Below are 13,694 nucleotides of genomic sequence, written 5' to 3' on the forward strand. Positions count from 1 at the left end.
GGGAGAGGAGAGACAGAGAAAGAAGAGATATCAGAATACAGAGACAATGAGAGTCAGGAGAAAGACAGGAGAAAAGAGGGGAAAGAGGAAAGGAGAAGGAGACAGGGGGCAAGAAAAAGATGGGGGAAAAGAGAGAGGAGGAAGGAGAGAGAGAGGGAGAAACAGAGAAAGATTGAATGATAGTATGAGAAATACTTTCAGGGCAGGAAGGGGCCCTGAATAGATGGGCCAGACTCCTGCCTGGCCCAGGCACAGAAAAAATTTTCCTGTGAGTAGTCTGAAAAGTAATTTCCTCAAAGTATAGTGTAGACAAGAAGTAGGCAACTGAGCTCAGATTTTGGTTTAAGTTCAGACTGGCCTGGTTCTCTGGACACTCAGGACTTCCCCTTCCCCTTCTGTTGCTGGGATTCTAGCAAAATTAAAATTAAAAAAAAGAAAAAGACTTTTAAGGAAGTTTCCAGGGCTGGGAGGTGTGACCCTTGCAATCTCAGAGTGGGGTGAGCCCTCAGAGGATACCTCCTAGGTCCTATCTCCTTAAAGATGTCCAGAGCTGCCTACTGAGGCAGCAGCTGTCAATTGGGGCACAGCTCTGGTGGTTAGAAAGTTTTTTTATTGAGCTGAAACCTGCCTCCCTGTCACGTGGTTTCAAGTTCTCCCCTCTGGTGCCAATCAGAATAAGGCTAATTCCTCTTCTCCGAGAGTGTCTCTCAGAGATTTGAAGACAAGGAACACCTCTCCTTCCCCTCCCCCCTGTCCCCTGCAATCCTCTTGCTGCTGGTTTCCTTGGGACAGCGACTGGCAGCAGTAGCCCAAGCTGAAGAGTGTGGAGTGTGGGCAGAAGGTCAGAGGTGGAATCCCAAAGCTGGGGCTTGCCTGAGCTCTGTCATTTATTGCCCCATTAGGTCACTCTAATGTATCACTTCCTCTCTTCTTCTTGTAAGATTCTTTGCTCTCAGTTCCTTCCTGATGTTGATAGGACAGGTGCTCTGTGCCATGTTAAGGACCATTTCAGCTCCCCCTTTCTCTGTTCTGTGCTCCTAAGGTCCCTCACATCCCTTTTTGTTCTCAGATTCCTTGGTCAGTCTGTCCCTGTCCTTGTCTCTGTCTCTCTTTGTGTCTTTCTGTCTCTCTCTGCTTGTCTGTCTTTCTTATTTCTGCATCTCTCTTTCTGTCTCTGTCTATAGCTCTGTCTCTGACTGTCTCTCCCCTTACATCTTCTGTTGTCTATTCTAAAGGCCCTCCCGCCTCTGGCATTCTACAAGCCTGTGAGACTAAGGGGGTGCAGAACAGATGATTAAGCCTGAGTAATTTAGCACAAAATGAGGATATTGTGGTAATGAACATCATAGGGCTCCAGGCTTAGGCTATTCCCCCATGGACAGGAGCTGGAGTTCCTGCATGCCTGGCTTCCCTGGTTTTGCGTATATAAGCTTTGTACAAAAACTCTGGCTGAGGAGGCAGGAGACCAGAGTTTGTATCCCAGCTCCATCATTGCTCCCTGTAAGACTTGGAGCAAATCAGTTCTCTGGATCTCAGTTTACCCCTCCTTAGAATGGGAATAGTAACATCCATACTGCCTCTGCCATGGGTCTTTTGTGAAGGTAGAGTAAGATTATAAGAAAGACTTTTGGAAAGTTCAGACCACTGGTGTCATTACAATGACTGAGTTACCCCAGATAGGACCACTGGGGTTGGGGTCCTCCCTGTGACCAAGGATAAATAAGTCCAAGGACCTCCTTGTCTTCCCCTTCCCCTCTCTCCTCTCCTTCACCTGGAATTGAGGCTAGTCTCCTTTCTCTTCAGTTTGGTAGGAGGGTGTAGCAGATGGCCATGTTCAGGGAAGGAGCTGCCCTGGGTTTCACTGCTCCCCTGGTGGGCCTGCCTTTTTCCTTCCAGGATTTCCTGCACTCCTTTGGACTCTTTATGTGCCTATCATATGCCCTTCCTAGACTGTGAGTCAGGCAGGGGCTATGTCTTATCTAAGGTACTGGACTCTTTGTCCACTGGGCACTTAGGCATTGACTGTGGAAGGAAGGAGGTAAGAGAGGAAGTGAGGAGGGAGAAGAGGGCAGGAGGTTCTCTGGGGGTCTCCTCACAAGTTCCCCTTCTGCTTCCCTGTTCCTCCAGGTGGTTGCCGGAATGCAGCACTACGGCGTTAATGGCTACTCGCTGCATGCCATGAACTCCCTCAGCGCTATGTACAACCTCCATCAGCAGGCAGCCCAGCAGGCCCAGCATGGGCCTGACTACCGGCCCTCTGTGCATGCCCTCACCCTGGCAGAAAGGCTGGCTGGTAAGATCAACTTGGGTGTGGTGGGGGAAGGAGGGAGAGAGGGCATGTTGCCTCATCAATCTTCCTCCCATTCTCCACCTGAGGAATTCCTTTTTACGCTTTAACATCATCCTGATAGCTAGTGTTGAACTTGCAGTCTGAACTTGGGCCTCAGACACTTCCTGGCTGGGTGACTTTAGGCAAGTTCCTTTACCTCTGTGAGCCTCAGTTTCAACTTCAGAAAGGGGTTGGGTGCCATGACTCAGCTTTCTACCTGGGATCATAGGATCCTTAGCCCACCACAAATGTTCCTTGTCCCTGCGTTCCTGCTAGAAAGAATATCCTAGAGCTTCCAGATCACTTTGATTGTATCTCCCTGGCACATTTATCATGTGATATTATCTATTCGAGTTACCCAAAGTGAGCTCCCTCTCTTAGACTGGAGTACTATGAGATCAGGGACCTGCATTTTTGCTGAGCTAGCTCCCTCCTAGCACAGGGTCCAGGGTTCTGACCTCAGCAGGTACTCAATGTTTATTGGGTTGAACGGGCACCCTGTTTCTGGGTATGAGACTCCTCTGGGGTGTTTCCTTCTATTGCATGACACCCAGGTATTCTCTAAGAGTAGACCTCCTAAAAATGGAGTGCACTTGCTCAGCAAACAGAAGGGTCTAAGGGGCCTGTCATTCCTGGCTCATTGCATTCATGGACTCCACTGTAACCTACTTGCTAATAATGGCTGAATGTGCTGCCACTATCTCCCACTCTCATGCCTTTGAACAGGCTGTTGTTGACCTCCATGCCTAGAATGCCTTCCCTCCTTACTTGACCTCTTCAGAACTTCTCCAAGGCTGAGTTCCTGGGCCACCTCCTCTATGATAGCACTTTCCTGAGTTCCCTCTGTCCTCAAATGATTATTTACATGTCATAACCTTATCCCCTTCCAGAAGACAGTAATTACTTAAAGTTAATAACTATCTCACTTTTGTCTTTATGGCCCTAGTGCCTGGCAAACAGCAGGCATTTCATCCTGTTGAATTGGCTTGAATTGGTAAGGACTGTTTTCTGACTGTCTCCCAGGGCTCAAAGTCTAACAAACATGAATTAAGTACCGACTCTGTGCAGAGCTCAAAGAGATCCACAGAGTAGAACTGACCCAGTCCTTGGCCTCATAGAAGACTCTCCATCATGATGCATGGGGAGGATTAAGGCAGCCCTATGAGCTCCATAGAGAAGGGTCATTAGAGATGGGGCAATCAAGGAAGGCTTGCTGGAAGAGGATGTCCTGTGGGCTATTGGATGACATAGCTGATGAGGAGGCAATGGAAGTTAAGTGACTTGCCCAGGGCCACACAGCTAGTATGTGTCTTCAGTCAGATTTGAACTCAGATCCTCCTGACTCCAGGGCCAGTGTTCTATCTTTTAAAAATTCCTTTTGATTATTATGAACTTGGTAAGTACCCACAAACATGCATCCCACAAAGGAGAATGCAAGATGAGCACCACCCAGGAGGCAGGAAATGGCCCTTAGGACAGCTTTGTGTTTTTTAAAAATACATTTCAAATTTAATATGGGACTCCCCCATACTACCCAGCTTGTCTATGTCTCCTTTTGACCTTTGGAGGCAGTAATTTGAAGATGAACCTTAAAGGATGGGCACAGATTCACCAGGTGAAGAAGGAAGAGGGGGAAAGCATTTATTAACTGCCTATTATGTGATAGGCACTGTGCTAAGTATTTTACAAATATGTCATTTGATTCTCACAAAAACCCTGGGAGGTAGGTGTTATCATTAGTCCCATTTTACAGTTGAGGAAACTGAGGCAGACAGACTTGCTCAGGGTCACATAGCTAGGAAGTATCCGAGGTGGGATAGACCCAGTGCTCTGTTCACTGCACCACCAACTACCCTGTGTAGACAGATCAAAGGGGAGGAAAGTTATCCCTGGCAGAGAGAACTTTGGTGAACAGAGGCTCTGAAATAGGACCACACAGGGTCTGGTTCAGGGCACAGAGAGGAATTCAGTTGTATTGGAACAAAGCTTTCATGGAAGATGCAGCTGGTTCAGGTGCATCAGTTCAGGTGATACTAGACCTTGAAGGTCAGGCAAATGAGTTTAAACTGGATGGGAGGTGATAGGGTCTCCTATAGGGCTTTGAAGGAAGGAGTGCCCTGATCAATTCTGTGTCTAAGGAAGATGGGTCTGGCTATAAGCCAAATTGGATTGGAGGAGGGGAGAGTCAAGCCAGGGGATCTGTTAGGAGCCTATCACAACAGGTCAGGTGGGTAACATTGAAGGTCTGCACTAAATAAGTAGTTGTGGGAATGGGGAGGAGGGTCAGGGAGAAGAGAAATGGCAGAAATGGAATCCACAGAACTTGGTCACTGATTGGATATGGCAAGAGAGAGAAAGAGTCATAGATCACCCCAGATTACAACCTGGGAGATGGAGTCAGTGATGGGGCCATAAACAGAGGGAGGGAAATCTCCAGGTGAAAATCTCAAGATCTTGAACTATCCCATCTTTTCTAGCCTATATAGGAAGTAGGCCTCAGGGAAAGGAGGAGGATAGAAGTGAAGATATCTGGGATATGTGCAGAGACCTGGGACTCCAGCTGAGCCCCTATCCGGCTTTCCAGTTCCCTCATCCTTGCACATCTACCTTGAGTTTTCCTGCTCCACAAACCAGTTGTTCTTGTAGGAATCAGAGAATCTCAGTTCAGGAGGAACTCTGGCAATTGCCTCTGCTCTTTGGGGAATAAGATGTAGCTCCTACAGTTAAGGACTGTTGCATAGAGCCATCTACTCTCTCATCCTGTTCCCCCTTAGGACCAAATACAATTTTATGAGATACCTTGCCCAAGTCGGAGCTGAATTTTGGGTAAGGGTCAGAGCTAAGTCTATGACCATGGCCAGGGCTCGAATTATAACTAGGATTAGGGTTCAGTATATACTGTCAGGGCTCAGTCTTTGGACAGTTAAACTCAGGCTGTGTTAAGACTCAGGGCAAAGAAATTACTTTTCTGGGAAGTGTTTTGGGTGACTATTGATGGAATCATGGGCATGGATTCAGTGACCTTTCTTGGCTCCCTACGCCCTTCAGCCAAAGGAGATTTTCATCACCCTGAACACACTCTCTTCTAGACAGTAGTGTTCTTCTTAGAATGTCTCATCAGAACTGCAGACACTACTTGGAATCTGAGTAGTAATCAGATCCAGAGATGATTTGCTAAGGCTAAGGCGAGCAGTGGCCTCTCCTCTGCCTGGCCATATGCTCCCTGGAAAACATTGTAAGAACAATAACAAGAAATGTTCTAGCAGAAGGATATCGATGAGCTATCACACAACCATAAGACAGTAAACGGAATAGTAAGAAGACAGGCGGCGAGGCCCATATGAAAATCTGAAGGAACTTGAGCCCAGAGAAGAGGTTTGACAGGGACAAGTCACTTAACTTCTGCTTGCCTCAGTTTTCTCATTTGTAAAATGGGAATAATAATAGTTATCTACTTCCCAGGGTTGTTGTGAGGATAAAAAGAGATAATGTTTGTGAAGAACTTTGTAAACCTTAGAGCAATAAGTAACCATGATCACCCCCACCACCATTATCATGACTTCTCCAAGGCAAGAAGAATGTCCCAATAAGCAGGAAGGGAGGCCCGGCAGGATCATACTCTCCATCATTTGGAGATCATACTTTGGTAAGATTTAAACTAGGAGGGCAGTTAGAGGTAATTGATTTGAACCCTCTTATATGACGGAGGAAATTGAAAAGAGAAGTATACAAATATTGACATACAAATAGTATATAGCCAAACAAGAAGAGGTTCTTTCAAGTGGTAGTGAGCTCCCCACCACTACCCTGGGTCTTCCATTAGAATCTGGAAGCCCAATCAGTTGGAAAGGCTGTGGAGAGGATTTCTATTCTGGAATGGGTTAGCCTGGACGACATCGGGCATCTCTTCCACTTTCAAGACTCTGCGATTTTAAGTTCCTGGAGGGCTGAGTCTTGGGTCTAGGAAGCAGGCCGTCTTGTAGTGTGCTGTGCTCGTGTAAGCTCCTCCCTAATTCCCATAATTAAATGGGCCCCCTTTGCTTGCCCTCCAACGGCTGTACATTTCAAGACATCATCTTGGAGGCCCGCTATGGTTCTCAGCACCGAAAGCAGCGCCGAAGCCGTACTGCCTTCACTGCCCAGCAGCTCGAGGCCCTGGAGAAGACCTTTCAGAAGACCCACTACCCGGACGTGGTGATGCGGGAGCGGCTGGCGATGTGCACCAATCTGCCAGAGGCCCGAGTGCAGGCAAGACTAGCCGACCCCCACCTCTTCCCACCCGCAGCCCGTCTCCTTCCTCCCTTTTGCCAGCTCCCTGGTCTTGCAGTCAAGAGCCAGACTGGTCTCCCATCTGCAGGGGCGAAATAACCTTTTGCCCCCTTTCACCAAGACCGAACTTCCAACTTTATTAAGATGGAAAGAGAGGGGGGTAAAGGCCGTCTGTGTGAGCGGAATATGGGTAGGGAGCAGAGCAGGGGGAGGAGGGGTCGAACCCAGGAAAGGACTGTTAGTGATGCTCTCCTTCTCTGCCCAGGTCTCCCCTGCCCTGCCCTGGTTCCTGTTTACTAGACCCCATGCTGTCTCTCTGCCGTCTCTGCTTCCACTTTCATTCCTCTCCCCGACGGCCCGCTCATCTCTCCTCTCTCTTCTCTCCCTCCCTCTTCTCTGCAAGGTATGGTTCAAGAACCGAAGGGCCAAGTTCCGTAAGAAGCAAAGGAGCCTGCAGAAGGAGCAGCTTCAGAAGCAGAAGGAGGCTGAGGGAGGGCACGGGGAGGGCAAAGCTGAAGTCCCCAACCCAGATGGCCAGGCTCCTGTCCTGCCCGAGTCTGAACAGTCTTGTACTCTGCCTGGAGAGCCCTCCTCTGAGCTCCACCTGACCCTGTCTGAGCAATCTGCTGGTGAGTCAGCCCCTGAGGACCAGGCTGACCGTGACGAGGAGGAGGAGGAGACCCGGGGAGGCATTGAGCAAGGCAAGACTGAGAAGAGTCCAGGCCTGGAGGGCAAGGGCTTCACCTGCAAGAGGAGCAGCCCCAAAGCAGGTGAGGCCCGGGAGGCAGGAGGTGCTTCAGGGAACAGGTCTCCATGCTGCCCGGGGCCTCCGTAGGAGAGCTCTCGGTGCTGAGACTTAGAATGTGTGAGGCCTGCTGCTGGGGAGGAGGGGGTGAATCAGGCGTTACATTGTGGACGGTACGCTGGGCATCAGGAGAATTATCTTCGTACCAGGAGAAACTGTATATGAGAGCATATGGAATATGGGAGAACACGGGGTGTCAGAGGAAACTAGGAGAGGGGAAAATGAGTGAGAGGACCTGATGAGCACGGGAAAGGTTGGTGTTGGAGGAGACGACCTACGATAGCCCACTATGTATCAGGGGAGACAAGCTATCAAAGCAGACAATGCATCGGGAGAGGACTATTTATCAAGGTAGACTATATTTCTTCAGCGAGCGGGGTGGAGGAATACACTTTCTCAGGGGAGAAAGTATCAGAGGAGGCACTGTGTTTGAAAAGACAGTTTGTCTGTCAGGAAACGGGCTATTGGCAAAGACAATGTATCAGAGAAGACAGGCAGGCTATTCGAGGAAACAGTGTATTGAAGGAAAGAAGATATCGCTATTAGATGAGACGATGGATAGGAGGAGACATAGTATCTTGCAGTGGAAAAATGTAACAGAGGAGATCATTGCTCTGAGGAAACGTTACTTAGAAGAAACAATGTATCAGGGAGACAATCTGGGAGGCACGGTACCCAATAATATATTAAGGGCGATTATATAGGGAGATTGTATCTTGGAAACAATGTAGCAGATACTTTTTCGGGTAAAAACTATGGCGAAGGGGGTCAGAAGAAAAAATGGTTAGTGTATCCCTCCCCCTCTCCCCATTCCCCATACCCCACTCAGTCCAGGATCCTGCCTCTGCAGCTCTTAGGCTGACCAGGAAGTTAGCGATCTGCCTGTGACTTTGAGAGGCGCGGGGGAGCAGGGCAGAGGGAAGAGGAAAGTTTTTAGGTGGTGAGCCGTGGGAGCTGCTGCGTGGTGGTTAACGGGCCTCCCCCACGGCTGTCCTTGCAGACTCACCGGGCAGTACGGCCTCAGGCCCCCTGCCTCCGCAGACCTCGGGCCCGGGGGCCGGCGGGGGCAGCGGCGGCCTCCTGGGGCCCTCACATTCCTACTCGTCCTCGCCGCTCAGCCTGTTCCGCCTGCAGGAGCAGTTCCGCCAGCACATGGCGGCCACCAACAACCTGGTGCATTACTCGTCCTTCGAGGTGGGCGGCCCACCGCCCCCAGCTGCGGCCGCAGCAGCCGCCGCCGCCGCCGCCGCTGCTGCCGTGCCCTACCTGGGAGTCAACATGGCACCGTTGGGCTCCCTCCACTGCCAGTCCTACTACCAGTCGCTGTCGGCCGCGGCTGCCGCGGCCCACCCGGGCGTGTGGGGCTCCCCGCTGCTTCCTGCGGCTCCCGGCGGCCTTGGCCCCCCGCCGCCGCACCCCCCAGCTGCCGCGGCCGCAGCAGCAGCCGCCGCCTCGGCCGCGCTGAACAGTAAGACCAGCAGCATCGAGAGTTTGCGGCTCCGGGCCAAGCAGCACGCGGCCTCCCTGGGACTGGACACGCTGCCCAACTGAGCGGCGGGTCCCCAGGGAAGCAGACCTCCCGCCCTGACCCTTTCCTCCCCCCGTCCCCCCCACCCCAGCCGGCCCGCAGCCCCTCTCCTCGGCCCAGGGCCCAGGGCCCAGCCCAGCCCAGACCCATCCCAGATCCAGCCAGGGAAAGCAGACCAGCCTTTCCAGGTCCGTCTCTTCACAGGTGGTCCCGCAGACCTCATCCTGGTCTGCAAGAGACGGATCCCCAGGGCCAGCGCGGCCCGCAGCCTTGTCTAGACCCCCTTCCGGGGTCCAGGGCCAGGTCCCCCTTCTCGCCTTTCACCCTAGACGAGGCCCGGGGAGGCAGTATCCCTCCCCCCACTCAATTTCTTCTTAGCGCTGCCACCACCCGCGCCAGGACGATCCCGCCTCCTCACCACGAGAGGCAGGGGGGTGAAATCTACACCTGTTGCACCCCTGCATGGCCCTGGGAGGAAGCTGGTGTGGAGGTGGAGGGAAGGAAATCTCTCTTTCCCCTTTGAACTGAACTTTCCCCACTCCCTATCCCGACAGTCCTAGAAGAGGAGCAACAGCTCTCCTTGACCTTGACCCCAACTCCCTCCCTTCGTAACTGGATGTGTGGAATGTGATATAAATATAAATATATAAAGCTATATTTTCAGTTTCCCCACCCCTCCCGCCATTCCTCTGCCTTTTCCCCACTTCCCCATCATTCCCCAGCGATGACTCCCGGTCCCTCTGGCGTTTTCTGTCTACCTTCTCGGTTGTGTCACAGTGTGGTCTCTTTCCTACTCTTGGTCCTCACTCTCCTCTTTTCGGGTCCTTTCTGTCCTCTACTAAGGTCTCACAATCATGACCACCTGCCATCAGGCAACTCGGTCCCACCCTCACCTCCTTTCTCTGCCTCTACTCCTTTCCTTTTGTCTTTCTGCCCATGTCTATTTCTTTCCCCCCCCCCATCTTTCTGTCTCTATCTCCCCATTTCTCTCCCTCTATCTCTGCCTCGACCTCCCTATATTTTTCTCAGTCGTAGACTCTCAGAGCTGGAAGGGACTGAAGGAGTCACACAATACCATATGGACAAGAGAGGATTCTTTGGCTCCAGAGCTGCTTTGGTCATGCCACCTTTGCTTGAAGACTTATAGGAACAGGGAGCTCACTACCTCCAGGGGCAGCTCCCTCCACTACGGGACAGCTCTTTTTTCTCTGTCTGTTTCTCAAAGTTCTATTTTTCCCTCGGTTTTTCTCAGCCTGTTTCCCTCTTGGTTCCTCTCCTTCATTCTCTTCTCTCGCTAAGCCACCTCACTACTTATTTCTTCAGTTTCCCCATTTGGCAAATATTGTCCTACCTGTCTATGTTGCTTCCTGTTAAGTTTCATTTTGTTTATGCTTGTTCTATTTTTTGGATTCTTCCCTCCCTCCCACCTACTTTCATTCCCCCCAGCCAGGGTCACTAGCCCAGCCCACCCCATCCTACCCCCTGAAAACCTAGCTTCTGGTGTGACTATGCACCAGGAAAGGAGACCTGAGCAAGAGAAAAAAAAACAGCCAGTCCTGAGAAAACTGTGCTCTTGGTTAATTTTCCAGAGCAGGAATTAGTGGCAAAGTCACGCCTTGTGCCTCAAACATAATTCTAGAGTGTCAGAGTTGGAAGGGACCTTAGAGATTATTTCTTCTAACCCCTTCATCTTACAGATGGAAAAACTGAGACCCAGGGAAAATAAGGAGCTTGTCTAAGGTCATACAATGTCATTAGATCATTAGCTTCATTTCACAGATGGGTAGCATGGGGCATGAAACTCGTCTATGCAGGACTTCTTCCCCAGAGCAGGTTGAGCTCTTATTCTTCTTTGGGAAATCATGGAAGGAAGTGTGGCAGGCACTGAGAGATTTTGTTTGAAATGGGGTTGGGTGGTCTGGGACTGGATACCAGTCTGATATGATCAAATTTGTCCCAGTTCAGTCAATGAGACCCAGAGCACTTCCTGTTCTTCTCCAAGGACAGAAAAGCACACATGCTCAGAAGGCCTGGGCGACCACGGGTAGAAACACCTTTCTGGGCTGAAGAGCAGGTAATTTACAGTTCTAAGATCCAGAATCTCCCTGAAAATGAGGAGGGGTCTAGAATTGGAGGATAAAGGGGGTTTCTTGTCAGAACTAAAAAACTGATGTTCCCGCTTATGGGGAGAAAGGATCAAAAACAGAGAAAACAAATTGATCCCATTTCTAAAACAAGATGGCAACAGTCCCCCATACCTTATGGGTGGGGATTGTAGATGTTTGTTTGGACATCTTATATAGACAGCTATTATTCCCAGAAAGGGAACTTAGGCATCTCCTGCAGTGATCAGATCCTGTGTTTGTTTAGGTTTGGGTTCTCAAAGCTAATTGCTTTAGTAAGAGCTTCTGTCCTACTTACTAGAGGGTAAAGAAGAGGGAAAACAGAGGCTTGACTTCTAGCTCCTTGTTGTCCCCCTGTGAGCAGCTAAAGCAACACTTACACAGCTCCAGTGATGCTAAGTTGGATCTGGGAGTCCAGAATTTGTTCTGGTTTTGACACAAATCTTTGTATGATCTTGGCAACTTTCTCCTCAGAGCTCTTGGCCACCTGTAGAATAAAGGGGGAACTTCCATCTTAATGATCCCATGTTTTCATTTGTTTCTATACCTCTGCAGAAGCCTTTAGTTGGAGAGATGCCCTAGAAACAGAAAGTTAAGTAGAAGCACAATCTATTGGTTTGAAGATAGATGGAGCTAGGTTTTGGGGCATGAACCATATGTATCATACGTATGCACATCCCACTCTGATAGGATGCTGATGGGGGCTGGACTCTCTCAGATCAAGGTGTGAGTGTTTCCCTGCAGAAGAGGACTTCTAAACTAGGTCCCTAACTCCTTAAATGCTCCTTGGCTATCAGGGACCCTACTCAGCCCCAGCCTTTCCCACACTTTGGGGGTCTGGCTCTGGCTTATTGGGAGCACCTCTATCCTGTCTGTTCACAGACTTTGCGGCAGCTAGTCAGTCAGCATGGCATCATGCAAAAGTCACTGAATTTAGAGTCAGAGGTCTAGGTGGGAATCCCACCTCTGAGTGATTTTGAATACTTGCCAGAGCCCACTTTTTTCCACCATAAAAGAAGGGAATTGACCAAATGTCTCTCAAGTTCCTTCCATCTCTAGAGCTAATAATTCTCTGCTACTGTCCTGCTGACCCACAAAACTTGCTAGGAGCCCTAGATTCAGGTCTCAAAGGCCTCTTCCCTTTGCCCCTTTGCCCATCTCAACTTCCCTTGAATTAGAATCTCCCTCCTGGGCCCAGAATTCTGTAAGCCCTGAGGAAACTTTGCTTGAATTTCTCCTCCCTAACCCAAAGGCCAGGAGAGAGCTTGGTTCTGGGGAAATGTTTCTCAACTACTTTTCTCGCCCTTGCCCAGGAGGGCTGAATGGGCCCCTCCTCCCTTGGGATAATGAGAGGTAGAGTGACTGTGGGCATAGTGGCTTGGGATAGGGTTGTTGACTTCCCTTTAACCAGAGCTGGTGTTGCTAAATGTGTATTATCCAGGATTCCTCAATTTCTTTCCCTTTTCTCTTCCCACCTAAATTTTTCTAGCTCCTAAAGCCTTTTCCCTGATCCAAATGCTCCAACTCCCTTAGGAGAGGAAAGTTTGGGAAGGGGAGGACACTTGGTTGGGTCCTCTGGGAGTAGGGAGGGGAATCTGTGCCAGTGAGGAAGCTAGTCTATGAGGAAGATGGAGAGATAAAGAGACAGAAAGGTGGGGTTGCTGCTCCATCATGCCCCTTGATTGGTCAAGGATGAGGTTACCCATAGGATTCATAGGAAGAGAACTTAGATCGGTGATCCTTAACCTTGGACCCTCAAGGAGTCCGTAGATAAATTTTCAGAAGGTCTGGGAACTTGGATAGGAAAAAAAATCCATTTTTATTTTGATCTAGCATTTCCTTAAATTATTTAAAAATATTATTCTGAGTAGTCTATGGACTTCATCAGAGTGCCCAAGGAATCCATGACAAAAATAAAAAGTGATTGAGAATTGCTGACTTGAAGACCATCCAGCCCAATTTACAAAGGAGCAAACTGAGGCTCAGTGAGGGGACAAAAAGTTGCCCAAAGTTATACACAGATTAGATAACAGAACAAAGCTGCTTTTGTAGGTCCACGTACTCCAGATCTGGTGTCTGGTAACAGAGGGAGCTAAGGTTGCCAGGGACTTCCCACCTGACATAGGTAGGGTACAAGCAGCCTTCTGGGAAAGTTAGGGAATCAGTTTGGGAGCAGGTGCTCTGCTAACCCCTTACTCTATCCCTGCCCCCTCCACCCATCACCTTTTCTGAGCTTCTTCCAGTGTCCATGCTCATGACTTGACCCTTCGAAGATAAGTTAATGGGGAAGGGGAGGGACCAGAGGCTTGACCTTTAGGAGTATCAAGAATGATGGGGGAGATTAGGAGCACCTTCAAAGAGTAGAAGCTAAGAAAGGAAAGGCTCTGGGCTAGAGGAAGGCTTTGGGAACTCTGAGAAGACTGGTCTGGTCAGAGGAGGCAGATATTCAGGGAATGAGGAGAAGCCTGAGCAAAGATATAGAGGTAGAACTGAGTTTAGAAGGCATGGGGAGTGAAGGAAATTAAAGCTGGGAAGGGGCCTTGGAGGCCAGAATGGTGAGTATGCCCTCTATTCCATAGGTCTGAGAGAGGTCTGAGGGATGGAATTCTGACGTCTTTGCACATGGCCAGAACTAGACTT

General features: G+C 49.8%; 1 protein-coding gene across 2 annotated transcripts; it reads left to right on the forward strand.

Moving 5' to 3' along the window:
* The first annotated feature begins 2,130 nt into the window (after window positions 1–2,130).
* Window positions 2,131–11,569, forward strand: DMBX1 (diencephalon/mesencephalon homeobox 1). 2 transcript variants are annotated; one of them, XM_072649320.1, is made up of 5 exons: window positions 2,131–2,293; window positions 6,399–6,577; window positions 7,002–7,368; window positions 8,404–8,802; window positions 8,848–11,569. In XM_072649320.1, exons 1-5 carry the CDS (start codon window positions 2,140–2,142, stop codon window positions 8,952–8,954), a joined length of 1,206 nt encoding a protein of 401 aa, XP_072505421.1. In that variant the 5' UTR covers window positions 2,131–2,139; the 3' UTR covers window positions 8,955–11,569. The 2 variants fall into 2 exon arrangements, with proteins under 2 accessions (XP_072505421.1, XP_072505420.1); XM_072649319.1 differs by having other exon boundaries at window positions 2,140–2,291; window positions 6,382–6,577.
* The last annotated feature ends 2,125 nt before the right edge of the window (window positions 11,570–13,694 follow it).

Source organism: Notamacropus eugenii, chromosome 2 (genome assembly GCF_028372415.1).
Source record: "Notamacropus eugenii isolate mMacEug1 chromosome 2, mMacEug1.pri_v2, whole genome shotgun sequence".
NCBI classification, from domain to species: domain Eukaryota; kingdom Metazoa; phylum Chordata; class Mammalia; order Diprotodontia; family Macropodidae; genus Notamacropus; species Notamacropus eugenii.